This window comes from Leucoraja erinacea, chromosome 20 (genome assembly GCF_028641065.1).
Source record: "Leucoraja erinacea ecotype New England chromosome 20, Leri_hhj_1, whole genome shotgun sequence".
Taxonomy (NCBI): Eukaryota; Metazoa; Chordata; class Chondrichthyes; order Rajiformes; family Rajidae; genus Leucoraja; species Leucoraja erinaceus.
In genome coordinates this window covers 7,744,109-7,770,994 of record NC_073396.1, presented here as the reverse complement: position 1 = coordinate 7,770,994, position 26,886 = coordinate 7,744,109, and the positions used below count along the sequence as shown (strand labels likewise).

At 45.5% G+C, this 26,886-nt stretch overlaps 1 protein-coding gene across 4 annotated transcripts in view; it reads left to right on the top strand.

The window, feature by feature from the left end:
- Nucleotides 1-26,886, top strand: part of pemt (phosphatidylethanolamine N-methyltransferase) — an 85,032-nt gene that overhangs the window by 35,033 nt on the left and 23,113 nt on the right. For all 4 annotated transcript variants that reach the window (XM_055651134.1, XM_055651133.1, XM_055651136.1 and 1 more), the window contains exon 4: nt 11,336-11,481. In XM_055651134.1, the coding sequence (XP_055507109.1) occupies nt 11,336-11,481 (146 nt within the window). The remainder of the gene's footprint in view (nt 1-11,335; nt 11,482-26,886) is intronic.

The following is a 26,886-nucleotide window of genomic DNA, read 5'->3' as shown; positions in this document are numbered from 1 at the left end:
AAAATGGTATTCTGATAGTGTGATGAATGGAGCAGTGGTAAAATTACTGCCTCACAGCACCAGAGACCCTGGTTTGATCCTGACTGTGGGTGCTGTCTGTATGAACTTTGTACGTTCTCCCCTGTGACTGCGTGGGTTTTCTCCGGGTGCTCCGGTTTCCTCCCTTGTTACAATAACGAGCAGGTTTGTAGGTTAATTGACTTCTCTAAATTGTCCCCAGTGTGTCGGATAGAACTCGTGTGTATGGGCGATTGCTGGTCGGCATGGACTCGGTGGGCCAAAGGGCCTCCTGTTTTCATGCTGGATCTCTGAACTAAACTATGTGGATATGTTCCTCAAAGAAGAAAATGAGTGCATGAAGAAATCAAGTTGCATGAAAAATAGATTAAACACAAATGAAAAATATATTTAACAAATCTAAATTCATGCTGAGGTAGAATTTACAGTTGCGAAATGAAAGGGAGGTTGATCAATAAATTAAATGATACTTTAAGGTTTTATCCGCATATTGTTGTATTCAAGAATGGAGAGAAAACTAGATATTAAATATTAAAAAATTGTACCATGCAAAGTGAAATTTAGTTTCTTACTAAGATTTGTGCCACAGTTCAGGCACTTCAAAGGTTTCAAAGGTCTTTTATTGTCACGTGTACCAATTAAGGTACAGTGTAGGTCGATTTACCATACAGCCATACTCAAAAAAGCAGCAAGACCCACAACTAAATAAAAGTTAACATAAACATCCACCACAGTGGATTCCCCACATTCCTCACTGTGATGGAAGGCAATAAAGTCCAATCTTTTTCCATCTTTATTCTCCCGCGGTCGGGGCAGTTGAACCATCCGTCGGGGCGATCGAAGCTCCCGCAGCCCGTGATTGAAGCCCCCCCTAGTCGGGGCGGTCGATTCCTGCGGCTTGGAGCTCCCGAAGTCGGTCTCTAACCAGGGACCGTGAGCTCCACGATGTTAAAGTCGATCTTCATTCAGCGAAGTAAATAAAATTGGTCCACGGATGAAGGGGGAAAAATTTTATAGCGATTTTTTGTGTTTAGCTTTTTTTATAGATACAGCGCAGAAACAGGCCCTTCAGCCCACCGAGTTTGCACCGACCAGCGATTCCAGCACATTAACATTATCCTATACTTTGCACAATTTTTACATATATACCAAGCCAATTCGCCTACAGACCTGTGTATCTTTGGAGTGTGGGAGGAAACTGAATTGGGAAAAACCCACGCAGGTCACGGGGAGAACGTACAATAGTCAAGCACCCGTAGCCAGGATTGAACCCGGGTCTCTGCTGCTGCACCATCCTGCCGCCACTAGGAATCTAAGGGATAACTTTTCAGAGCACAGAGTGGTTGGTGTATGGAAGGAGCTGCCGGAGAAGGTAGTTGAGGCAGGGACATTTAAGCAGCAATTAGACTGGTGCTTAGATTGGACAGGTTTAGAGGGATAAGGGCCAAATGCAGGCAGGCGGGAATAGTGTAGATGGGACATGTGGGTCGGTGTTGGCAAGTTGGGCAGAAGGGCCTGTTTCCACTCTATGACTCTTGAGATCAATCACAGCCATTTGCTGTTTAAAGATTCTCCATTTGATTTCTTGGTAACCTTACCCCTGAAGTAAACATCCTCCTAATCTACTTTTCCTGATTCCTATTGCAAAAAAAACATTTTTCTAAAGTAATCTTTGTTCCCCGTGAGCCAAAACATGACCTTGCACACAAAGTAATCTGGACTATTAGACTGAAAATGAAAGACATGACATTTGATATCATTTCATAAGCGCTTGGACTCCCATCTTATGCCAACGATAAAATTATGCAAAACTGAAATATAAAAACAAAGTGGATTGTTTGACCCAGAGGTCGGCAATTTTCGATTTATCAATCGATAGGCTAACCTGTTTCAAGAAAATGAAAAGCTTCAGAATCATTTTTTTTCACGTAGCCATGGCTGATACTGTGTAAAGAAAACCATTCATTTGACAACAGAACCACCAAAGCTCTCTATTGGCCTCCAGCCTGTTATCATGAAAGACATTGAGGAACAACAACCTGACCTCTACAAGTTCACGCTAGCATTGACAGGGAGTGTCACAAAGACATAAAGGATTTAAAATAATTCATTTTGCAATCATTCTTAAGCTACACCTCTGTTCAATATCAATTCGCTTTGAAGGGCTTAAGCGACCTGGTGTCCAAGGCCGTCAGGAAAGGAACACAAAACACTGCTTTATTAATAGATTAAATGGTTCACTAACCCCAATAGACAATGGGTGCAGGAGTAGACCATTCGGCCCTTCAAGCCAGCACCGCCATTCAATGTGATCATGGCTGATCATCCCCAATCAGAACCCCGTTCCTGCCTTCTCCCCGTATCCCCCTGACTCTGCTATCTTTAAGAGCCATGTCTAGCTCTCTCTTGAAAGTATCCAGAGAACCGGCCTCCACCGCCCTCTGAGGCAGAGAATTCCACAGGCTCACAACTCTCTGTGAGAAAAAGTGTTTTCCTGGTCTCCGTTCTAAATGGCTTACCCCTTATTCTTAAACTGTGGCCCCTGGTTCTGGACTCCCCATCAAAATCAGTACTGAAATACTGCAGTACTGGGCTAAACTTTTCGATCATATTGTCGTTGTGTCCTTGGGCAACACTATTGATGGAGAGGCAAAGCGAGAATAAAGTAAAAATTTCGTTGTCTGATACACTGACAGGACAATAAATTGAATCATTCATTTCACATTTCATTTAAACAAAGCGAATAAAGTAAACTGGATACCGCAGGGTCAGTCACTGAGTTAAACTGTGTAAATTGGAGCTGGGGTAAGTGTCATGGCATGATTTGCAGCATTATCTGTTTACAGCAAACTAAAGAGTCTTTTTCGCTGATTTTTCCAACAGCAACATGAAACCAAATATACTGTACAACCCACAACAAACCATCTGATCAGGCTAGGACTTTATTCCTTGGAGCATAGGAGTCAGGGTTGATCTTATAGAGCTGCATGAAATCATGAGGTGCATAGATAGGTGAATCCACACAGACTTTTCCCCACAATCAAGAATTGGAGGGAATAGGTTTAAGGTGAGAGGAGAAAGATTTAAAAGGAACCTGAAAGGCAATTTTTATTTGCGCACAGATGGTGGTATGTATAGGGGAGGGGGGCTGCCAGAGGCAGGGATTGAGGCATGTACTGTAATATAGGAGAAAGGCACTAAATTGTGGAGGAACTCAACAGGCATCTCTGGAGAGCATGGATAGGTGACATTTCGGCTCGGGATCTTTCTTCAGACTGATTGCAGGGAGTGGGGTGGGCGGCTAAGAATGCCAGAAGAGAGGAGGGGTGGGACAGGGCAGGGCCGGTTATAGGAGAATGCAGGCGAGGGTTTGTTTTTATAGGCAGGTTGTTGGACAGAGGCCAACGAGAAGATATCAGCAGATGTGAGCCCAATGGATAAAAGAGTTGCGAATTGTGAAGCTGGAGGAAGGAATGTCGGTGGAGGGGTGGGGGAGGGGAGAAGCCGGTATAAGGTCAGCCAGGGTTCAGAGGAGCGGAGTGTGGAGAGGGAACGAAAGGGAGGGCGGGCGGTGTCTGGGGAGAATAACAAAATATAAATTACATTTGTTCAGGTACATGGATAGGTAATGTATAGATGTATATGCGTCTAAAGTGCAGCAAATGGGACCACTGAATATGGACATTGTGTTTGCATGGGCAAGTTGGGCTGTTTCCATGCTACATGCAATAATACATCACTGTAACATGCCTAGTGTCCCTTGGAGTTTGAAGTAAGGTCCCGACCCAAAATGTCACCCGTCCCCTTTCCCCAGAGATGCTGCCTGACCCGCTGAGTTGCTCCAGCACTTTGTGTCTTTCCTGTGTCCACCATGTCCATGCCAATGGTGAAGTCAATGCCCAGATTAATTCAATTGGGTCTGTAATCTTCTGTGCCTTGTCAAGTGAGGTGCTCATTAAGATACTTGTACGTTCGTGACAGTACTTGCCTCTGCCATCTTCACTGGTAGCAAGATCCAGTTGTCGAGGACCCTCACAATGTAATAGCTCTTTTTCAGATCCTCTCAACATCTTCGACGTTGCTCTAAACCTATATCCTCCAGTTTTAGGCAACTCTGCCATGGGGAAAGGTTTCCCTATCTCTGCCTTTCATCATTTTGCTTACTTACTTAATTATGCCCCTGTCCCACTTAGAAAACCTGAGCGGAAACCCCTGGAGACTTGGCGCCCCACCCAAGGTTTCCGTGCGGTTCCCGGTGGTTTTTGTCAGTCTCCCTACCTGCTTCCACTACCTGCAACCTCCGGCAACCTCCGGGAACCGCACGGAAACCTTGGGTGGGGCGCAAAGTCTCCAGAGGTTTCCATTCAGGTTTCCTAAGTGGGACAGGGGCATAACTGCCTATTACCCCTCCTGGCATGTAGGGCAGCACCGAAGATCCTCCACTCCTGTCTGTTCTGGGCTAGCCATCACTCCCAGTAGTGTTGATTCCTTCAGTTGCTGTTTCCGTAACATATTTGTTGTTTTACGAGACGGGGTTGTCAGCCCTGTGCTCGACCTCCAACCTGGAAGACCAGTGGATCGCTCTTCGACTCGCTTCTACCCTTCGACCTGTCCAGCATGGGAGACCCTAACAGGAGATGAATCTCCCACTGGAATAGCTCTGGGGGTCACTGAGCCACACAAGCTCCCCGACCATGACAAGGTTGCAATCCAACGGGGAGTTTCATCACTTTGCTTGTCTCTATCTGGCCAACCCACCCCTCATCCAGCTCTGCTCCAAGGGAAACAATCTCAGCCTCTCCAGTCTCCCCACATAACTGAAATGCCTCGCCCCAGGCAACCGCCCGGTGAATCCAAACACAAAATGCTGGAGTAACTCAGTGAGACAGGCAGCATCTCTGGATAGGAGTGGGTGGCGTTTTGGGTCATAATCCCCGCACATTAACACTATCTGACACACACTAGGGACAATTTACACACACACCAAGTCAATTAACCTACATACATCTTTGGAGCGTGGGAGGATACTGAAGATCTCGGAGAAAACCCACTTGGTCACGGGGAGAAAGTACAAACTCCGTACAGTCGAGATCGAACCCGGGTCTCCGGTGCTGCAAGCGCTGTGAGGCAGCAACTTTACCGCTGCGCCACCGTGACCGCTGTGGTTAAGAGCTTCCAGATACCGCAAAAACAACACAAAAGCATCAACCTCAGCTTACTATTACATTATTAATATCATGCTGTTTTAGGGTCCAATTTACCAGATTGTTGTATGATCTTAACCTGAATCGAGAAATAAATGGTTTTAATTGACTGGGATTAATTGTCACGCATGTAATTTGCACTAAGCAATAAGCCTCAATTTACTGCATTTTGCTGGATAAATAATCTAGATAAATGGTTCTGTTATAGGTTTACTTGAACATTGTAGACACAAAATGCTGGAGTAACTCAATGGGACAGGCAACATATCTGGATAGAAGGAATCTGGGGTCAAAACTACACATTAAGTTGTACACTGGTGTCCCGTGGCTTGCGGTGAATCCAGTCTCATGGTTTGTTGATGCTCAGACAAGAACAAAATCAAACTTGTACTTTTTATCTCCAAATCAATCCAACAATTTACAAAGTTGTTCCTGTTCCACCCACAGAATGCTGTGACCTGAGCTGGGTCAGGATCTTTAACCTTCCAAACAGCTTGCTCCTGGACCCGCCCGCAGAGAGGAATTTCCAATTAAGTTGTGAAAGGAGCTGGAGTCCAGCTCAAATCTTCTGCCTTATCTCCCTAACCTTCTCCAAAATTACTCCTGCAGGAGGGGGTGGAGCAGATGTTTGGGAGTTTCCTGACCGTTGAATTGTGATAAAGCACTGGGAAATGTGGTTAAAACCCAGGAAACTGCAACATCAAGGAGACTGCTGAACGGTTTTTGCTTGCCAGTTCCATCAAACTTTAATTATCTGGCTCTTATCATCTTGTTGTTTGTCATATTTGTGCACACGGCACTGGCGCAGCGGTAGAGTTGCTGACTTACAGCGCTTAAGGTGCCGTCGACCCGGTTCGATCCCGACTACGGGTGCTGTCTGTACGTTCTCCCCGTGACCGCGTGGGTTTTCTCTGAGATCCTCGGTTTCCTCCCACACTCCAAAGACGTGCAGGAGGTTGTAGGTTATTTGGCTTGCTGCAAGTGTAACTTGTCCCTAGTGTGTGAAGGATAGGGTTTAATGTGCGGGGATCGCTGGTCGGTGCGGACCCAGTGGGCCGAAGGGCCTGTTTCCGCGCCGTATCTCTAAACTAAACTAAACTGAACTAGATAGTTGTGTAGGAAGGAGCTGCAGATGCTGGTTTAAACCGAAGGTAGACACAAAAAGCTGGAGTAACTCAGCGGGACAGGCGACATCTCTAGTTTTGCCTCTGTTTGAACGTTGTATTTTAGGAAGGAGGTCCAGCCCTGTGTCAAATGTGGAGAAGTTGGGATTGTTTGCCATAAAGCAGGGAGAAGGTAGTGTTGGGAAGGATTTTGATAAAGAAAACAAAAACTCATGTAACAGCTGCCTTGTTGGCCCAAAACCCTTCATTGCCAAGGAAATACTTGAGTGCAGCCGCTGATAATCAGTCCGGAAATGCAGCAGCTGGAATGTGCACAAACACAACAATCAACAAGCTGATATGAACCGGATGGTTTGTTTGTAATGATGCAGTTTGTTTATAAAGAATTATCGATTACCCAACTCCCCCCCCCCCCCCCCGTTCATCTTGAAAGTTGAAATCTTAAGTTTCCACCAAGGAGCCCAAAGTTGTATTTAATGTTTCACCTCTGACAATGTTACACTCCTGCACTGCTGCTGCTCTGGGTACCACTTGATCCCGCAATGGAATGTGATCGATTGGAATGTTGCCGTTGCCATATATTTAAGCCCATTTCGGCAGGCAAGACACGGCCAATTCATATGGGGCCTAAATAATATTTTTCGCATCATAAGATTCAAATGAAGCCACATAAAAAAGCAAGATAATATGTTAAATAAACGACATACCTTTTGTTTTGTCCTGATATTGTGATCCGTGATGTTGAAGGCGTCTTTAGTCACGTTTAAGTTCGATCCGGTGATTAAATAATCATCCAGCAAATTTTTCACAAATAAACTGGGAATGGATCCTGAACGATTTTTCTTCATCAGCTAGCAGCCCGAGGAAATTCCTCTCTGACGACCAATACAAGCCTGCATTTTAATCCCCCCCCCCCCCCGAGCCTCCGGTATCACACAGTGGCAGATCTGTAGCGGCGCTAATGGTAGGTTTTGTAACAACGCTACTACATGTCACAGATTTTAAAATAATTTGCTAAAAGTTAGCAGGAAGCGAGAACAAAATACTTTTTTACATTTATTATCTGTATGTGGAGTTTTTTTTGTGATTCATATCCTAATGCAACAAGGCTATGTTTTCCTGAACTGAAGAGATAATTAAGTCAATGTGCCAGAAGGAACTGCAGATGCTGGTTTACACAGAAAAAAGGCACATCATGTTGGAGTGACTCAGCGGGTCAGGCTGCATCTCTGGAGAGAAGGAGCAGGTGACGTTTCGGGTTGAGATCCTTCTTCAGACTGGGAGTCACAGGAGGGGGAAACTGGAGTTACAGAACAAATCAGAGCCGGCACCGATGACCAAGGAAAGGTGGAGCCCACAATGGTCCATTGTGGAACTGGTGATAACGAAGGGAGATATGGATGCGAACAGTGGAACTGGCAAGACGACTAGGGTGGGGAAGGGATGGAGAGAGAGGGTGTCTAATGATTACTTGAAATTGAAGTCAATCACCTTGGTTAGTTTGGCAGAGTCCACTCTGATATTTAACCATGGCAGATCTATCTTCCCCACTATTCTCCTGCCTTCTCTCCATAACCCCTGACACCCAGAATCTCGACCCTATTCTCCTGCCTTCTCCCCGTAACCTCCGACAACCAAGAATCTTTCAATGTCCACTTTAAAAATACCAATAAGTGTGTGTTAGCCGTGCAGGGCTGAGTTAGTTCAGGAGTGAATGACGTGTTAGACATTATTATTTATCTGTAGAGAGACACAAAAATGCTGGAGTAACTCAGCGGGACAGGCTGCATCTCTGGAGATGACTTCGGTGACGTTTCGGGTCGAGACCCTTCTTCAGACTGAAGAAACCAGCATCTGCAGTTCCTTCCCAGCGGTATTTGTCCGTAGACAGCTTCAAGTTGAGCAGAATTTCGGCTTCACACGTAATATTTGTGTGAGGGACCGCAAGGCTCTCAGCAACAGACGTCAGACTTGATATTTCACATCCAAGAGAATGAGACACATACTGTCTGGCAAATGATCTAAAGCCCGAGAGATGAGTTGTGTTGTTGAACGTTTATGCAGAGTCATCTGCACTCAGAAACAAATCGGGCTCTTGTTTCCTATTGTATCCCTTTCTCTTGACGTTTTTGATGCTTTGTTCGTGCATCATATGGACACTTAACTCGAGCACCTCATGTTGCTTTCACAGCGAGCCCAACAAACCACGCTGAGTATTTCTGCTCCCCTGATTATTTCCCTTGGTTCATTTTTGCAGTCGTCACGGCAAACAGCTTGGGCCAGTCTTTTTGTCAATAACCCAACAGCATCCTCTGCTGTTCCAGGTATCAGCTACTGCATCTGCTGTTCCAGGTGTCAACTACTCTACATCGATGAGACCAAGCGCAGGCTTGACGATCGCTTTGCCTAACAGCTCCACTCAGTTCAACCTGATCTCCCGGTTGCTCAGCACTTCAACTCACCCTCCCATTCCTAATCTGATCTTTCTTCCACTCCACCCTGCCCAGCTCTCCCACAGCCCACTGTCTCCGCCTCTTCCTTTCTTCCCCCCCACGTCAGTCTGAAGAAGGGTCTCAACCCGAAACGTCGCCTATTCCTTTTCTCCATAGATGCTGCCGCACCCGCTGAGTTCCTCCAGCATTTTATGTCCACCTTCGATTTTTCCAACATCTGCAGTTCTTTCTTAAGCATGATTAGCTATAGTATATTATTGTCACATGTATCGAGGTAGAATATAAAGCTTTGTTTTGCAAGGTATACGATCAGATCAGATGGCAATGCGCTGGAGTAACTCAGCGGCTCAGGCAGAATCTACGGAGAGAATGGATGGACGACATTTCAGTCTAAAGAACTGTCTACGGATGCTGTCTGTGCAGAGTTTGTAGGTTCTCCATGTGATCTACGTGGGTTTTCTCCGAGATCTATCTTTTCCGCCCACACTCCAAAGACGTATAGGTTTGTAGATGAATTGGCTTGGGGTATAATTGTAAATTGTCCCCAGTGTGTGTGTGTAGTGTAAGTGTGTGGGGATCACTGTTTAGCATGGACTCGGTAGGCCGAAGGGCCTGTATTGGTATTTCTAAATTAAACTAAACAAAACTAAGAAGAAGGAACCCAACCTGAAACGTTATCTATCCATTCCCTCCACAAATGCTGCCTGACCCAATGAGTTGCCCCAGCCCTTTGTGTTTTGCACAGGATTCCACCATTCTCAGTCCTTTGTATCTCCATGTTCTGGGCAACGTGTTATAGGAAAGATGTTGTCAAGCTGGAAAGGGTACAGTGATATTGGGGACTGGAGGGTCTGGGCTATAGGCAGACCTTATAGAGAAGGATGAGGGGTAGAAGATCATGAGAGGAATAGATCGATTAGATGCACAGAGTCTCTTACCCAGAGTAGGTGAATCGAAGACCAGAGGACATAGGATTTGGGTGAAGATTTAACAGGAATCTGAGGGGTAACTTTTTTACACAAAGGGTGATGGGTGTATGGAACAAGCTGCCAGAGGACGTCATTGAGGCAGGAACTATCACAACATTTAAGAAACAGTTAGACAGGTACATGGAAAGGCTAGGATTGGTGGGATATGAACCAAATGCTGGGAGGTGAGGCTCGTGTAGCTGGGACATTGTGGGCAAGTTAATGCCGAAGGGCCTGTTTCCACACTGTATCACTCTACGACTCTAGTTGAATGAATCGACCTAACTAAAGATCACTGACGAGAGATCATTATCTCTGTTTCTCTCACCATATATGCTGGCTGGCCTGCTGAGTCATTTTGCTATCTTTTTGCTTCAATATGACTTGCTGTCACTAAAAACATTGGGCTAGAACTCACTGATGGGGAACCGGTGATTGAAGCAAGGAACTTGTAGGTGCTGGTTTACAAAAAGAAATACACTTTTATTAAGAAATAATGGATTTTGTTTAAATTGAAATGGTGCTGTTAATTTAATCTTATTGGCATTTCAGTCCCCCAGATTTCATTTGTAATATAATTTTGAGTTCATTAATTACAGATAGTCCTGGGGTAATGTGTATTTCTATAACACTAATTGGAAATAACACAAGTGTTGAACTAGGGAATAATGTTTATATCTCACAAGCTGAATTGATTAGAACTTTTGTGAGGAACCAGAGAACCACTTAAAAGTTACTTTGGGAAAAAATAGAAGCAGAAAAACAGCTGCCTTGAGGTAAAAACAGTCTAGAGGGGAAAAAAAACTTTCCATGAAACCTCCCCGCAGCAATCCAACACTATTGTCTTTTAAGAATACAGCTGCTGGTTTCACTGTGAGTTGCCAGCAAAATTGGCAGTATTTGCTTCTGTTGTCACTTGTGCATTAATACTCTGTGAAATAATGAAACATACACTTTAGTATTCTCGATAACAAAAAGCTACTTATAGCTGTTGAAAAAACCTTTGCATTCAAAAATCCTACTGGAGAAAGAACTTTGATGAGGGAAAGACTTAATAAGAAACTGAGGGGTAACTTTTTAACACAAAGGGTGGTGGATATATGCAACGAGCTATTGGCCTTTGACCTTGCTTTAAACTAGCATCTGCAGTTCCTTGTGTAGGAAAGAACTGCAGATGCTGGTTTAAATTGAAGATAGACACAAAATGCTGGATTAACTCAGCGGGACAGGCGGCATCTCGAGACCCCTTCATCAGTGATCAGACTTGACCTGAAACGCCACCCATTCCTTCTCTCCAGAGATGCTGCCTGTCCCACTGAGTTACTCCAGCATTTTGAGTCTATCTGCAGTCCCTTCCTACACATTCTGTTTTAATAACATCATTCATTTGGTTGGAATACAACTATTGCGCTGTGGCAGAACTATCTGTAATAACTTTCTCACTTCTGAATTGATTGTGCAGTTGTCAAAAGATGCCAAGCTGAAAGAAAATGCATTAGTCAAGCAACAAAGCTGATTCACATTTCATTTATTGTGTAACAAATGCTCTCTGTATCTTTTTTCTATAGTTTCACAGAAGCAATGAAGATTCAGCCAAAGCTTCAACTACTTGATAACCCTGCAAGTTTTTACATGGGCTCTGGTCTTTTCCTGATCGGCACCATCTTTGTCATGAGCAGCTTCTTTGTACTGGGATTCGTTGGGACATTTTTAGGTGAGACAATTGCTTCTTACTTTTGCTGTTATTATAGCTAAACAAGTTGGGGTTTAATATTAAGTTCATCTCGTCTGATTTAAACATGCTATAATTTTACAATAGATTTGTGTCTACTTGATATGATCTCTATTCTTCTTCTTGTCAAGTCCACACACAAGATTAGACGTTGCTCAGCCGGAGCTAAACGCACGGCTCGGCATCTGCGTACAATGGTGTCTGTCTTGTCGCTTCTGGTGCTTCTTGTGCGTGGGGGTGGAAAGATTGGTGGAAACAGGGCCGCGACGTGAAGGCTCTTTCCTTGACCCCATCTCTAATGCAAGTTTAGTTTATTTTAGTTTCGAGATACAGCGCAGAAACAGGCCCTTCGGCCCATCGGTTCCGTGACGACCAGCGATCCCCGCACATTAACACTATCCTACACACACAGGACAATTTTTACATTTACCAAGCCAATTAACCTACAAACCTGTGCGTCTTTGGAATGTGGGAGGAAACTGAAGATCTCAGAGAAAGCCCACGCAGGTCACGGGGAGAACGTACAAAAGCTTTACAGACCGCACCCTGGTCTCCGGCGCTGCAAGCACTGTAAGGCAGCAACTCCACCACTGCGCCACCGTGCCGCCAATGCATATTCACATTTTTTTAGGAGACCGTTCAGGGTTAAAATACGTGCTCCCACGCAAAGTACAGGATGACTAATATGTACTTGTTATAAGGTAGACACAAAATGCTGGAGTAACTCAGCGGGACTGGCAGCTTCTCTGGAGAGAAGGAATGGGTGACGTTTCGGTTCGAGACCCTTCTTCAGACTGTTCATCTACTTAGTATATATTATTTAACAAATAACTGTATGTTTTGAATTATCTGCCTGTATTATTTTTCCAGCTTTCTGCAACGGAGAATTATTTTTTTTCAATGAACTATGAAGTTAGCTGCATGGAAGTCATCCTTGTAATTCTAACACGAATTCCACTTCAGTGGCACAAAAGTATATTGTTCCCTTAGCAGTAGAGCACTGAGGCAATTGAGACAATTGAGCACAAATTATACCTGTGGATGGATATCCCCATGGTCTTTTAATTATAAAGTCATTTGACAACTTCCTCTGCTTTAAGCTCTGTTGTCTGATGGTATTTAGTGTTTGCCACCTGCCACGTCACTCCTGATTTCAAGCCTCCAGCAGAGACACAGCACATGCTAAAGAGACATAGCAAAGCGGTTATCAGATTGAATAACCCCCCGCAGTGCGGACTCATGCTTAACTGAGGTAAAAGAAGCCACAAGCGACTCCCCTCTGTGAAATTGTGTTGTTTTAACAGCGTGAATATAGGTCAAGTGCGATGATACCTAAGATAGAAGCAAAATGCTAGAGTAACTCAGCGGGTCAGGCAGCATCTCTGGAGAATAGGATTAGGTGACGTTTGAGTAGGCAAGCATGGGTGATCGATTATTGGTGTGGTCTCGGATCAATGGTGCTTTTATAGTCACGTGTGTGACGTGCGAGCACAGTGAAGTTTTATTTTGTACAAATAGTCCAGTAGAGTATTGGCATATCCCCCGATCCTCGATTAGCAAGTAATTAGGAAATAATCTACTGAGCACGCATGCACGAGGCGACATGTTTTGGCGCCATTTTCAAAGTCAGCGCTCTGTTCCAGGCAAGTCCCAGGCTGGTGCGGGGGCTTCCAGCCGTCTCCTTCCTTGGACGCTACATCGCTCTCATCGCCCGTCCACCATTGTTCCCCGGGTGTGGGCGCCTGCCGCAGCCGACCACGAGGGCGCGCGGGGCAGGCCAGACCCAGTGGGCCGAAGGGCCAGTTGCCGTGGTGTATCTCCAAACTCCCTTCCTAGACCAACCTCCCTTCCATTGACTCCATTTACACCTCACGCTGCCTCTGCAAGGCCAGCAGCATCATGAAGGACGAGTCGCACCCTGGCCACTCCCTCTTCTCCCCTTTCCAATCGGGCAAAGGTTATAGAAGTGTGAAAACACACACCTCCAGATTCAGGGACAGTTTCTTCCCAGCTGTGGGGAGAAGGCAGGAACGGGGTCCTGATTGTGGATGATCAGCCATGATCACATTGAATGGCGGTGCTGCCTCGAAGGGCCGAATGGCCTACTCCTGCACCTAATGTATATTGTGTATTATATTATCTGTTATCAGGCAACTGAATCATCCTACCACAACCAGAGAGCACGGCTGAACTATCTATCTCTTTGGTGACCCTCAGACTATCTTTGATGGGACTTTACTGGCTTTACCTTGCCCTAAACGTATCTGTACACTGCGAATGGATCGATTGTAATCACGCATTGTGTTCCCGCTGGCTGGAATACACGCAACAAAAGCTTTTCACTATACCTCGGTACATGTGACAATAAACTAAACTCATCTAAACTAACTCTAAACTGAACAGTATTCACTATCATCAAAACATGCGGTAAGTCTGCATAATCTATTATGTTTTGCAGAATTCTGGTTAAATCATACACAATTTTCTTTTAACCCAAAATAAATGTAATCAATTATTATGAGCATAAAATGTACAAAATACAAAACAATACCAACAAACCCACCACCTTAGTACAAAGTAAGACAAATATCCTTGAATATCAAATATTGACCAACGATGTTACAATCTATATCTAGGATACATTCCACCTCCCAGGGTGCCCATGGGCTGCGCGTAGTCCCTTTCTAGTAACACCCGGACGTGGACGTAACCCCGGGAAAGGGGCAGACAGCGGGTTCGGGCGGAGCCCTCTTCTGCCTGCACAGATGGCCAGCTTGGCCAGGCCTAGGAGCAACCCAACCAGGACATCTTCAGCTCTACCCTCTCCCCTACGCACAGGGTGTACTAATTGTTAGTAATGAGATGAAGTGAGGTTGAAGCACTGGGTTGATTTTTACTTTGCATTTTGGATGCAGAGTAATACACGGTGACGTAAAATGCCACGCACTGCCTCGCCACAAGAATGCGACTACAGTCCACCGGATCCTTCATCGACATCATTTAAAATACCCTGGTGCTGCTTGAATGAGGCCTAATTGCGTCTCACCCTTTGAGCTATCCATCAGTCCAGTGGCAGGAATATCAGGTTGCCATGGAAACAGCCAAGCAACAGAACAGAACGGCGTGAAGGGAAGAGTTAATCTTTCTGCAGTTAATCTCTCATGCGGAGTATTTGCTGTAATGTGTTAGAACAGTAAAGTGTTAGAACAGCAAGCATAAAAACTACAAGCAACAGGCCCTTCGGCCCACCGAGTCCGTGCCGACCAGCGATCCCCGCACATTGACATTGTCCTGCATGCACTAGAGACAATTTACAATTTTACCGAAACCGATTAAGCTGCGTTAACTGATCGATGGCCAGCCAGGACAGTGGACAGAGGGGCCCGTTTCCATGCTGTATCTCTAAACAACCCCCCGGGAAATCACTGCTGTGGGTGCCAGTAGAGTTGCTGCCTTACAGCGCCAGAGACTAAGGTTCGATCCTAACAACGCGTGCTGTCTGGACAGAGTTTGTACGTTCTCCCTGTGACCGTGTGGGTTTGCTCCAGGTGCTCAGGTTTCCTCCCGCACTCCCACTGGTTTGTAGGTTAATTGGCTTCTGTAGATTGTAAATTGTCCTTAGTGTGTGGGATAGTGTTCGTGTACGTGGTGATCACTGGTCGGCGTGGACTTGGTGGGTCAACGGGCCTGTTTCCACACTCTATCTCTGAAGTCTAAAGTCCAACAGTGTAAGACAGCTGCAAAATGTTGCAGTTGAACAAGCTAGGATATTAATCATTCTGACTTGCAGCGCTTGATAAACCATCGCTATAATCTCAAAAGTTTAATTTTGTTTTAGTTTAGACATACATTGCGGAACCAGGCCCTTCAGCCAACTGAGTCCACACCGAGCTGCGGTCCCCGCACATTAACACTACCCTACACTACACTAGGGACAATTTGACAGTTAGACCAAGCCAATTAACCTACAAACATGTACGTCTTTGGATTGTGGGAGGAAACCGAAGATCTCGGAGAAAACCCACAGGGAGAACGTATGAATGCCGCACAAACAAGCATGAGTAGTCAGGATCGAACCCGGGTCTCTGGCGCTATGACGCAGTAGCTCTATCGCTGCGCCACCGTGCTGCCCTTCTGTGCTTCAAAGCCAAAGCTTCAATGTTTTATTACTGTGTTGAACCCAGATATTCCCAGAAATAAAATATTTTTTATCCTAAAGTTATCAATAAAAGAAATGATGTGGCATGAGGCACTATTCAGTAAACACTATCATTAACCTCTTTCCAAATGTTCTCTTTTTTTTCTCTTGTACATCTGCAAAGGAATACTCGATGCAATTGTACATGTATTTTCAGAGAACACTATTGAATCGTAGAAAATGGGTGCAGGAGATAGGCCATTTGGCCCTTCGAGCCAGCACCGCCATTCAATATGATCACGGCTGGGATCATGCAAAATCAGTACCCCGTTCCTGCTTTCTCTCCCATATCCCTTGAATCAGTTAGCCCTAAGAGCTATATCTCTCTCTTGAATATATCCAGTGAATTGGCCTCCACTGCCTTCTGTGGCCGAGAACGCCACAGATTCGCAACTCTCTAGGTTAATTTTTTTCCCCCTCATCTCAGTCCTAAATGGCCTACCCCTACCAGTGTGAAGAAGGGTCTCGACCCGAAATGTCGCCTATTCCTTCGCTCAAAAGATGCTGCCTCACCCGCTGAGTTTCTCCAGCATTTTTGTCCACTCCTTATTATTAAACTGTGACCCTTGTGGTTCTGGACTCATCCAACATCGGGAACATTTTTCCTGCATCTAGCCTGTCCAATCCCTTAAGAATTGTACTTGTTTTATAAGATCCCCTATCATCCTTCTAAATTGCAATGAATATGTCCATTCGATCCATTCTTTCATCGTATGTCAGTCCCGCCATCATGAATTATGAATGAACATAAATTCTAATGTGCCTCTTCCCAAGTTATTATGGTTCATACAAAAATGTGTTCTTGAGACTTTAGAGATACAGCTCGGAAACAGGCCCTTCGGCTCACTGAGTCCATGCCAACCAGTGATCACCCCATACATTAAGCAACAGGCAATTTTATACAACTTGTCGAGAAAAATTAATTTTCAAACCTGTACATCTTTGGGATGAGGGATGCAAGTGTAGCTCCTGGAGAAAACCGATGTAGTCACAGGGAGAATGTACGAATTCCGCGCAGACAGCACCTTTAATCTGGATCGAACCCGGGTCTATGGTGCTGTGAGGCAGCTACTCGACGGCTATGCCACTGCGCCACTCTTCTCTTGACTGTATTTACTATACCAGCATTTAAAAGGCACCTGGGCAGGTACAGGGATAGGAAAGATTTAGAGGGATATGGGCCTAATGCGGGCAAATGGGACGAGCTTAGAAGCAGCATCGTGGTGGCATGGACAAGTTGGGCTGAAGGGCCTGTTTCTGCGTTGCATGACTATAGTTCTTATGATACGAGTGGGATAAAATGGGATTAGTGTAGGATTGATGTAAGTGAGTGCTTGGTGGTTAGTGATGAAGGGTCTGTCTCCACGCTTTATATACTTTAGAGATACAGCGTGGAAGAGGCCATTCGGCCCACTGAGTCCACGCTGACCAGCGATCACCCCCTCACTAACTGCATCCTCCACACTAGGGACAATTTACCGAAGCCAATTGTTGCACCACTGCGCCACCTTTACTGACGTGAAGGGTCAAGTAAATGTTAACGTGTGCAATGTATTGATACCAAAGTTCTACTCAAGACATAAGAACCAGTGTAATGAAAATGATAAGGAGAAATGTGAACACACAACAATCCTGGCTTACATGTAAACAGACTATGAAAATACAAATTCTTTGCCAAAATCTTCAAGTTTTGCAATGCTTAAATATAGGTGGACGAGTGAAGTACTAAAAAAACAAGAAATCAATATGTCAATATTTTCAAATACAGATAAGGTTTATGTAACCGTAATGTGTACAAGTTATTATCTATTATCAGAACCAAGTCTATCTTTAATGTTCATTTAAAGTTGCACAAAAATGTATTGCCTAAGGGAAATTTAATTCGAGTGAAGTCCAAACCACGAGTATTTGAGCGAAAATTACGTAACCATTTTATTGTTAAATAGAAAACTAGTTTAAAAGAAGATTGAAATGTAAAAAAGATAGGCACAAAAAGCTAGTTACTCAGTGGGTCAGGCAGCATCTCTGGAGAAAACAACATCTCGGGAGAAAACAGATGGGTCTAAAGAAGGGTCTCGACCCGAAAAGTCACCTATTCCTTTTCTCCAGAGATGCTGCCTGGCCCATAGAAACATGGAAAATAGGTGCAGGAGTAGGCCATTCGGCCCTTCAAGCCTGCACCGCTATTCAATATGATCATGGCTGATCATCCAACTCAGTATCCTGTACCTGCCTTCTCTCCATATCCCCTGATACCTTTAGCCACAAGGGCCACATCTAACTCCCTCTTAAATATAGCCAATGAACTGGCCTCAACCACATTCTGTGGCAGAGAACTCCAGAGATTCACCACTCTCTGTGTGAAAAATGTTTTTCTCATCTCGGTCCTAAAAGATTTCCCTCTTATCCTTAAACTGTGACCCCTTGTTCTGGACTTCCCCAACATCGGGAACAATCTTCCTGGATCTAGCCTGTCCAACCCCTTAAGAATTTTGTAAGTTTCTATAAGATCCCCCCTCAATCTTCTAAATTCTAGCGAGTACAAGCCGAGTCTATCCAGTCTTTCTTCATATGAAAGTCCTGACATCCTAGGAATCAGTCTGCTGAACCTTCTCTGTACTCCCTCTATGGCAAGAATGTCTTTCCTCAGATTTGGAGACCAAAACTGTACGCAATACGCCAGGTGTGGTCTCACCAAGACCCTGTACAACTGCAGTAAAACCTCCCTGCTCCTATACTTAAATCCTTTTGCTATGAATGCTAACATACCATTCGCTTTCTTCACTGCCTGCTGCACCTGCATGCCTACTTTCAATGACTGGTGTACCATGACACCCAGGTCTCGTTGCATCTCCTCTTTTCCTAATCGGCCACCATTCAGATAATAATCTACTTTCCTGTTTTTGCCACCAAAGTGGATAGCCTCACATTTATCCACATTATACTGCATCTGCCATGCATTTGCCCACTCACCCAGCCTATCCAAGTCACCTTGCAGCCTCCTAGCATCCTCCTCACAGCTAACACTGCCCCCCAGCTTAGTGGCATCCGCAAACTTGGAGATATTGCATTCAATTCGCTCGTCCAAATCATTAATATATATTGTAAATAGCTGGGGTCCCAGCACTGAGCCTTGCGGTACCCCACTAGTCACTGCCTGCCATTCTGAATAGGACCCGTTTACTCCTACTCTTTGCTTCCTGTCTGCCAGCCAGTTCTCTATCCACATCAATACTGAACCCCCAATACCGTGTGCTTTAAGTTTGTAAACTAATCTCTTATGTGGGACCTTGTCGAAAGCCTTCTGAAAGTCCAGACATAACACATCCACTGGTTCTCCCTTATCCACTCTACTAGTTACATCCTCGAAAAATTCAATAAGATCCGTCAGGCATGATTTACCTTTCATAAATCCATGCTGACTTTGTCTAATGATCTGCATCTGCAGTTCCTTCCTACACATTGAAATGCACACATTGAATTACAATTCTACAATTTGATGTTCAATAACAAAGCAAAAATGAACTAAAAACTGTAGTAAACTATAACAAGTTTGGATAGCTGGAAATGTGTCCGTCTTAAAGATTAGCACTAAATCTGAGCCGTGTTGAGATCTACCACAGTCATGCACACAATTTGCGATTTTACAGAAGCCAATTAACCTACAAGCCTGCACGCCTTTGTAGTGGGGGAGGAAAGCGGAGCCACCGGAGCAATCCCACGGGGTCACGGGGAGAACGTGCAAGCTCTATACAGACAGCACCTGTGGCCAGGATCAGACCCGGGTCCCTGGCGCTGAAAGGCAGCAACTCTACCGCTGCGCCACTGTACCTCAGTACAAGTGGCAATAAACAAAACTAAAGTTGTGGGAATCCTGTGCCAAAGAATGAGTAGACAGTAGGAGTGGTGTCTGCAGATGCGGGGTACCTGGTGAGTTATCCCTTCAGGAGAAGAGGATCTCCAAGGGGAAGAAGCTATGCAAGTTTCTAACCTGTTCTGTCAAGTATTGTCTGCACCATAGGACTGAATGTTCTTTCTGTGTATCTCTCGGGCATTCCATTCACTCTTGACGTCACCAGTACCTTTTCATTTTCATCGCCTTATCAACGTGGAATTGCAACAGTTTGCCCAGCTCAGATAGTGAGATGGTGAGTGTTTGAGGAGCCAAGGTTGAAAGCATTTCACATTGGATAATACTTTGGCTCCAGCAGTCTGTACTTAGGCACGACAACTAGAGAAGCAAATCCGCCAGTGTCTAGGAGGCTGCTCGTACACTCATTTTGCTGTGGAGGACCATACCAGAGGGCGATGCAACGGTAATGTTGCTGCTGTAATACGCCAGAGACCCGGGTGCAATCCCGACTACATGAGTTGTCTGTACAGCGTTTGTACGCTCCCCCTGTGATCACCTACGTTTTCTTCAGGGGACCACCGTCATAAGTTCATAAGGAATAGTGGAATCAAGTCTACTCCGCCATTCGGTCATGTACTGTATCTATCTCTGCTGTACAAATACTCACTGACTTGGCCTCCACACCCTTCTGGGGCAAAGAATTCCACAGATTCCCACCCTCTGACAAAATCAATTTCCCCTACGTTTCTAAAAGAACGCTCTTTAAGGGTCCGCCCACCGTCGCACAAGTTCACTAAGGACTGGGGACAGTTCCATTACCTCAAACCTGTACATCTTTGGATACAAGATCGCGGGGAAACCCACGCAGTTCACTTTGTACAAACCCGTACAGACAAGCACCCGTCAGATATCATTAGCCACCCGTAAGAACGCGGGGTCTCTGGCTGCGAGGGCAGCAGCTTTACTGCTGCTCGCATTGTACCACATGAATCACCCTTGCACAACCCTGCACAACCCTAACCACAACCCTAAATCAGCACTGAGCCACTATTGATCTTGCCCTACTCCAGTTGCACGGCGTACTGTACATCGCCTTGAGCTAATAAGGCGCACCTAGAATAGCTGATAATTTAAAGTATACATACTTATTACGATCTTGCTGGTATGTACCTGTAAAGCTGCAACCAGTAAGTATTTCATTGATCTGATCCCGAAACACATGGCAATGAAACGCTATTGTCTCTTAACTCTTAACTCCCCAGTCTATACGGGCGGCACGGTGGCGCAGCGGTAGAGTTGCTGCCTTGCAGCGCCAGAGACCCGGGTTCGGTCCCAACTACGGGTGCTGTCTGTACGGAGTTTGTACATTCTCCCCGTGACCATGCGGGTCTTCTCCGAGATCTTCGGCTCCTTTCCAAAGACGTACAGGTTTGGAGGTCAATTGGCTTGGTGTAAGTGTAAATTGTCCCCAGTGTGTGTAGGTAACTTAAGATAGTGTTAATGTGCGGGGGATCGCGGGTTGGTGCAAACTCATAGGGCCGAATGGCCTGTTTCCGCGCTGTATCTCTAAACTAAACTAAACTATTGAAGCCAAGATTTAGCAGGACGGCAGCTAACAATGGCGTTCTGTAAAAACCTGGCTCTCGGTGTCACTAGGAAATGTTCACAAAGCTCAATAAGGTGACTTCATTTTCTGCTCCACATTAATGTTACATGTTAAATAATGGCGATGAGGATGATGATGAGGATGATGATGATGAATTGTCACACGTGAAAAGACACAGTGAGATTCTTTGTTTTACATACCAAAGGTATGCAAAGAGTCGCCACATAAAGGGCACCAACAAAGTAACAAGTATCCCGTTTGAACACCAACCATTTTTAACACATTCCATTTGTGGTCCCCCCTTAGTTCTTGGCCGTTCCTACCACGCCGTGTCCACCGTCGTTATGTCCCCCTTTGTTCTCCCTCTCGGTGGTGCCCCTGCACGCCGGGTCCTCCTTTGTCCTCGGCGCGCGTCCGATCTCTGGCACCCACGTGGTCCCGTCCTCGAACCCCCTTTGCCCGCGTACATCCACACATGTCATCCACACACATTCGCCAGCCTGATGTTGTATGTGTGTTCCAGCCTGGTCCACATATAGAAGATCAATGCTATTCTGGAGGCATTGCATGTCGAGCAGGAGGACCACAGTGATACTTCTACTGAAACAATAATGCTACGCTGCACTTATGAAACGATAGATTTAGGGTGACAACGCAAAACAGGCAGTAACAAATTGGCAGCTGCAGCCGGAAATATTCCACATCGACCGTATGTAATTCACAGCCTGAAGCAATGGCCTTTGATCCCCAGTCACTAATTCCATCCCTTTTCTCCAGGCGTCCGTCCGAATCCAATTCACACTATGTGACGTACTTGCAGCCATCAGTCCATTCTGTCATCTGCTTCCACTTTTGTACCACATCCCAACTCCCCTGCTCCTGCCTCCTGCCTCTCATCCAGGCGTGTGGGGGGGCTGTGAGAATTTTCCAACTGCTCTCCATTGACACACACGCCATCCAAGCCGCTACTTTCCAGTCTCGTGTTAAACTCCATTCACTCATCCACTGCCTGTACTGATGTACGATAGCTCGCCCCTAAATAACAGCTCGATTGTAAAATTCTTCTCCTGGCACTCCATTCCTCAGCCCTCTCTTTCTTGTCATCTTTTTTTAACCCTGCAACGATTCCACTATGACCACTGGACAATCGTCACGCTAGTGTTCTCTCCTTTGGAATGCGCGTTTCCGTCTCCAATGTCCCTTAACAAGACACAAAATATTGCACTAACTCAGCGGGACGGGCAGCTTCACTGGGGAGAACGAACAGGTGACGTCTCACTTTGAGACCCTTCTTCACTTTGAGATCCTTGTCCATCAACCCTGGTGAACTCCACATCAACATTTCTGCTTCCTTATTTCGCCTTTCTCCCAGCCTTTCCTTACAACCTTCGATGAAGCTTTTTGCCATCCAGCCTCATATCTTCTTTACTCTAGACTTTAGAGATACAGTGCACAAACAGGCCCCCTGGCCCACCCAGTCCACGCCGACCAGTGGTCACCCCGCACACTAGCACTATCCTACACACAAAGGAAAACGTTACAATTATAACAAAGCCAATTAACCTACAAACCTACAACAGATAAACACAAAATGCTACAGTAACTCAGTGGGACGGGCAACATCTCTGGATAGAAGAAATGGGTGATGTTTCGGGTCGAGACCTTTCTTCAGACTGACACGTATACCTTCAATCCAGAGATGCTGCCTGTCCCGCTGAGTTACTCCAGCATTATGTGCCCATCTTCGGAGTAAACCAGCATCTGCAGTTCCTTCTGCAGTTACATTTAACCTACAAACCTGCATGTCTTTGGAGTGTGGGAGGAAAGGAGGAAACCCACGCAGGTCACGGGGAGAAGGTACAAACACTGCACAGACAGCACCTGTGGTCAGGATTCAACCCGGGTCTCTGGCGCTGTGAGGCAACGACTCTACTGCCCCGCCACAGTGCCACCCTTTTTTTTTGATATGACTAAATGTTAAAGTTTGTTTGGTTAAGTTTCTCTAAAGCACATTGGGTTGTTTTCCCACAGTGGGAATGCTACAAGTGTAGGTGATGCGAATGATTGTTATCGAAAACCTGGTGTGGAATAACTGGCCATTTCTTTTAAAAAAAACAAAGTCTTCAAATTGTGAAAGTGAAATAATAAAACCAAAATTCGCTGGAAACACTCAGCAGATCAGGGAACATCCATGGAGAGAGTTCACGTTCATCCATGTTCTCGGGGTATCTAAATCTAAATTGTATTAGTTATGTATGTTATGACATCGGATGGAAGCCGCTGACCAAATCTCGTTGCGCTTATGTGCAATGACAATAAAAGATATTATTATTATTATTATTATTATTATTATTATTATTAGATTCAGGGTTGTGTTAAATTATGCCATCCACATGTATTGCATGCGACATATGTCATACATTGGGCGGCACGGTGGCGCAGCGGTGGAGTTGCTGTCTTACAGCGCCTTGAGATCTGGGTTCGATCCAGACTACGGGTGCTGTCTGTACGGAGTTGTTACCTTTCTCCCTTTGACCACGTGGGTTTTCTCCAGGTGCTCCAGTTGCCACCCACTTTCCAAAGATGAGCGGTTTGGAGGTTCATCGGCTTCTGTAAATTGTCCCCAGCGTGTAGGATAGAACTAGCGTGAACGGGAAGGAAGGAACTGCAGATGCTGGTTTTCACCCAAGATAGACACAGCATGCTGGAGTAGCTCAGCGGGACAGGCGGCATCTCTAGAGAGAAGGAATGGGTGCCATTGGTGGTCGAGACCCTTCTTCAGGCTCCTCAGATCCCTTCTCTCCAGAGATGCTGCCTGTCCCGCTGAGTTACTCCAGCATTTTGTGTAATTGTACACTACAATTTCAGAAGCTTTACGGTACAATCGAGGAGAAGAATAACACATTTCCTATTTTTACCACTGAAGGCAGTTTCTATTTATGAAATTATAGATTAAGAGGATAACAGTGGAAATCAAACAAGAACAAATTGATAGCTGTGATGGAAATATTTTACATTATAATATTATACAGCCAGAAGCTTTGTTCCCTGGTCACTAATTCCAGTCTTTTTGCCAGGCGTCTTTTCGAAACCAAAAGACCCTTTGAGATGTTTTTTCAGTCACGAGTCGATGCCATCACATACTTTTATACAAATACACAACTCCGCCACAAAAAACCCTGCTGTGGAAAATCTCGTGCACGCCTTTGGGGCAGTTGACGTCTTTTTTTTTTTCCGATGGATTTGTGGCCGGCCGCCATTGCTCCGTCCCTCCAGGACCGGGCGATCGTCCAAACCGCTACTTACCAGTATCATGTTCCACATACTCATCCCCTGCCCTTGTTGACCGACATTGGCCTTCATCAGTCAGAGCATTGTAGACGCTGGGAGGTCATGTTGCAGTTGTATGAGACGCTGGTCATGCCACATTTAGAGTATCGTATTCAGTTCAGGTCACCGTGTTTTCAGAAAAAGGTTGTCAAGCTGAAAAGGGTACAGAGAAGATTTACGAGGGTGTTGCCAGGAGTGGAGAGTCTGAGCTGCAGGGAGAGGTTGAGTAAGCTGGCTCTCTATTCCTTGGAGCGCAGGAGGATGAGGGGTGATCTTTTAGAAGTGTATAAAATCATGAGAGGAATAGGGCAGGTAGATGCATAGCGTCTCTTGCACAGAGTAGGGGAATCAAGGACCAGAGGACATTGGTTTAAGGTGAAGGGGAAAAGATTTAATAGGCATCTGAGGCATACCGTCATAAAACTCCTTACTTTTAGTTAAGTTTAGAGAAACAGGGTCTTTGGCCCACCGCGCCTACCAGCAGTCCCGTACTCTAGCACTATCCTGCACACTAGGGACAGTTTAAAGTTTCACTGAAGCCTAGTGTAGATGGGACATGTTGGTTGGTGTGGGCAAGTTGGGCCGAAGAAACTGTCTCCACGCTGTATAACTCTGTGACACTATGACTCCAATTAACCTACAAACCTGTACATCTTTGGAATGTGGGAGGAAACCGGAGCACCCGGAGAAAACCCACGCGGTCACAGGGAGAACGTACAAACTCTGTACAATCAACAACCGTCAGAGCTGTCAATTTGTTCTTGTTTGGTTTTTCACTGTCATCCTTATAATCTATCATTTTAGAAACAGAGCGTAACAATATGCCTTCAGTAGAACAATAGGAAATATGTTATTTTTCTTCTCGACGTGTACCATAAAGCTTCTAGAAACATAAATACATAGAAATTAGGTGCAGGAGTAGGCTATCCGGCCCTTCGAGCCTGCACCGCCATTCAATATGATCATGGCTGATCATCCAACTCAGTATCCTGTACCTGCCTTCTCCCCATACCCCCTGATCCCTTTAGCCACAAGGGCCACATCTAACTCCCTCTTAAATATAGCCATTGAACTGGCCTCAACTACCTTCCTTTGTAATCTGAAATTGTAGTGGTCCGTGCTGGAGTGCGTTTATCTTAGTTTTCATTGAGTTTAACTTTTAGTTTTAGCTTTAGAAATACAGCGCAGAAACAGGCCCTTCAGCCCACCGAGTCCACGCTGCGCACTGTCCTACACACATTGGGGACAATTTATTTACCAAAGCCAATTAACCTACAAACCTGTACATGTTTGGAGTGAGGGAGGAAATCAGAGCACCCAGGGAAAACCCACGTACAAACTCTGTACAACCAACACCCGTAGTCAGGATCGAACCTGGGTCTCTAGTGCTGCAAAGGCAGCAACTCTACCGCTGCGCCGCCGTGCCACCCCATATCCTGGAAAAACTCGGTTGGAGTCTTCCTTCCTTCCTAGTCTTCCTTCCTCCTGCTGCACCCGCTGCACCCGCTAGATGCTGCTGCACCCGCATGGATAGGCGACGTTTCGGGTTGGGACCCTCCTTCAGACTGGAACCCGAAACGTCACCTATCCATGTTCTCCAGGGATGCTACCTGCCCCGCCGAGTTACTCCAGCATGTTGTGTCTGTCTTCACTTATTACCCACTTTCCCCACAGCCAACAATGGACCATTGTGGGCTCCACCTTTCCTTGATCATCGTTGGTTTTAGCATGTCTTTCATTTGTTCTATGCGCTGCCTACATCTCTCATATCCCTCTCCCCTGACTCCCAGACTGAAGAAGGGTCTCAGGTCGAAACGTCACTTGTTCCTTCTCTCCAGAGATCCAGCTGCCTGACCCGCTGAGTTGCTCCAGCTTTTTTGTGTCTGCCTCCAGTATGGACAGTTGGCCAGATACCCGCATTTTAAATTTCATGCATGCCTTGTATCTGTGGAATTTTCACATCAGCTTCTTCAGGCCTTGTCAGCTCCCTGAGGATCTGTAAACCATCCCGTGACACTCACTCACTGGCTTAATGTCCCTGGTGCTTTGTCTTGTATTTATAGATCAAACAACATCACAGAATCCAATTCTTTTAGGTCGGAAAGAACTGCAGATGTTGGTTTAAATCGAAGGTAGATGTCTATAACTCAGCGGGACAGGCGGCATCTCTGGAGAGACGGAATGGGTGACGTTTCGGGTCGAGACCCTTTTTCATCTGAAAGAGGGTCTCGACCAGACACGTCATCCGATTCTTTTACCTCATTTATTTTTGTGGGAGCTGGTTGTGGATAAATGAGCTGTCATATTTGCCCACGTTCGTATTGTGACAAAAGCTGCAACATTATTTCGCTGATTTTAGCAAAGTATTTTGAAACAGTGCTTCTTGGTATTTATCACTTG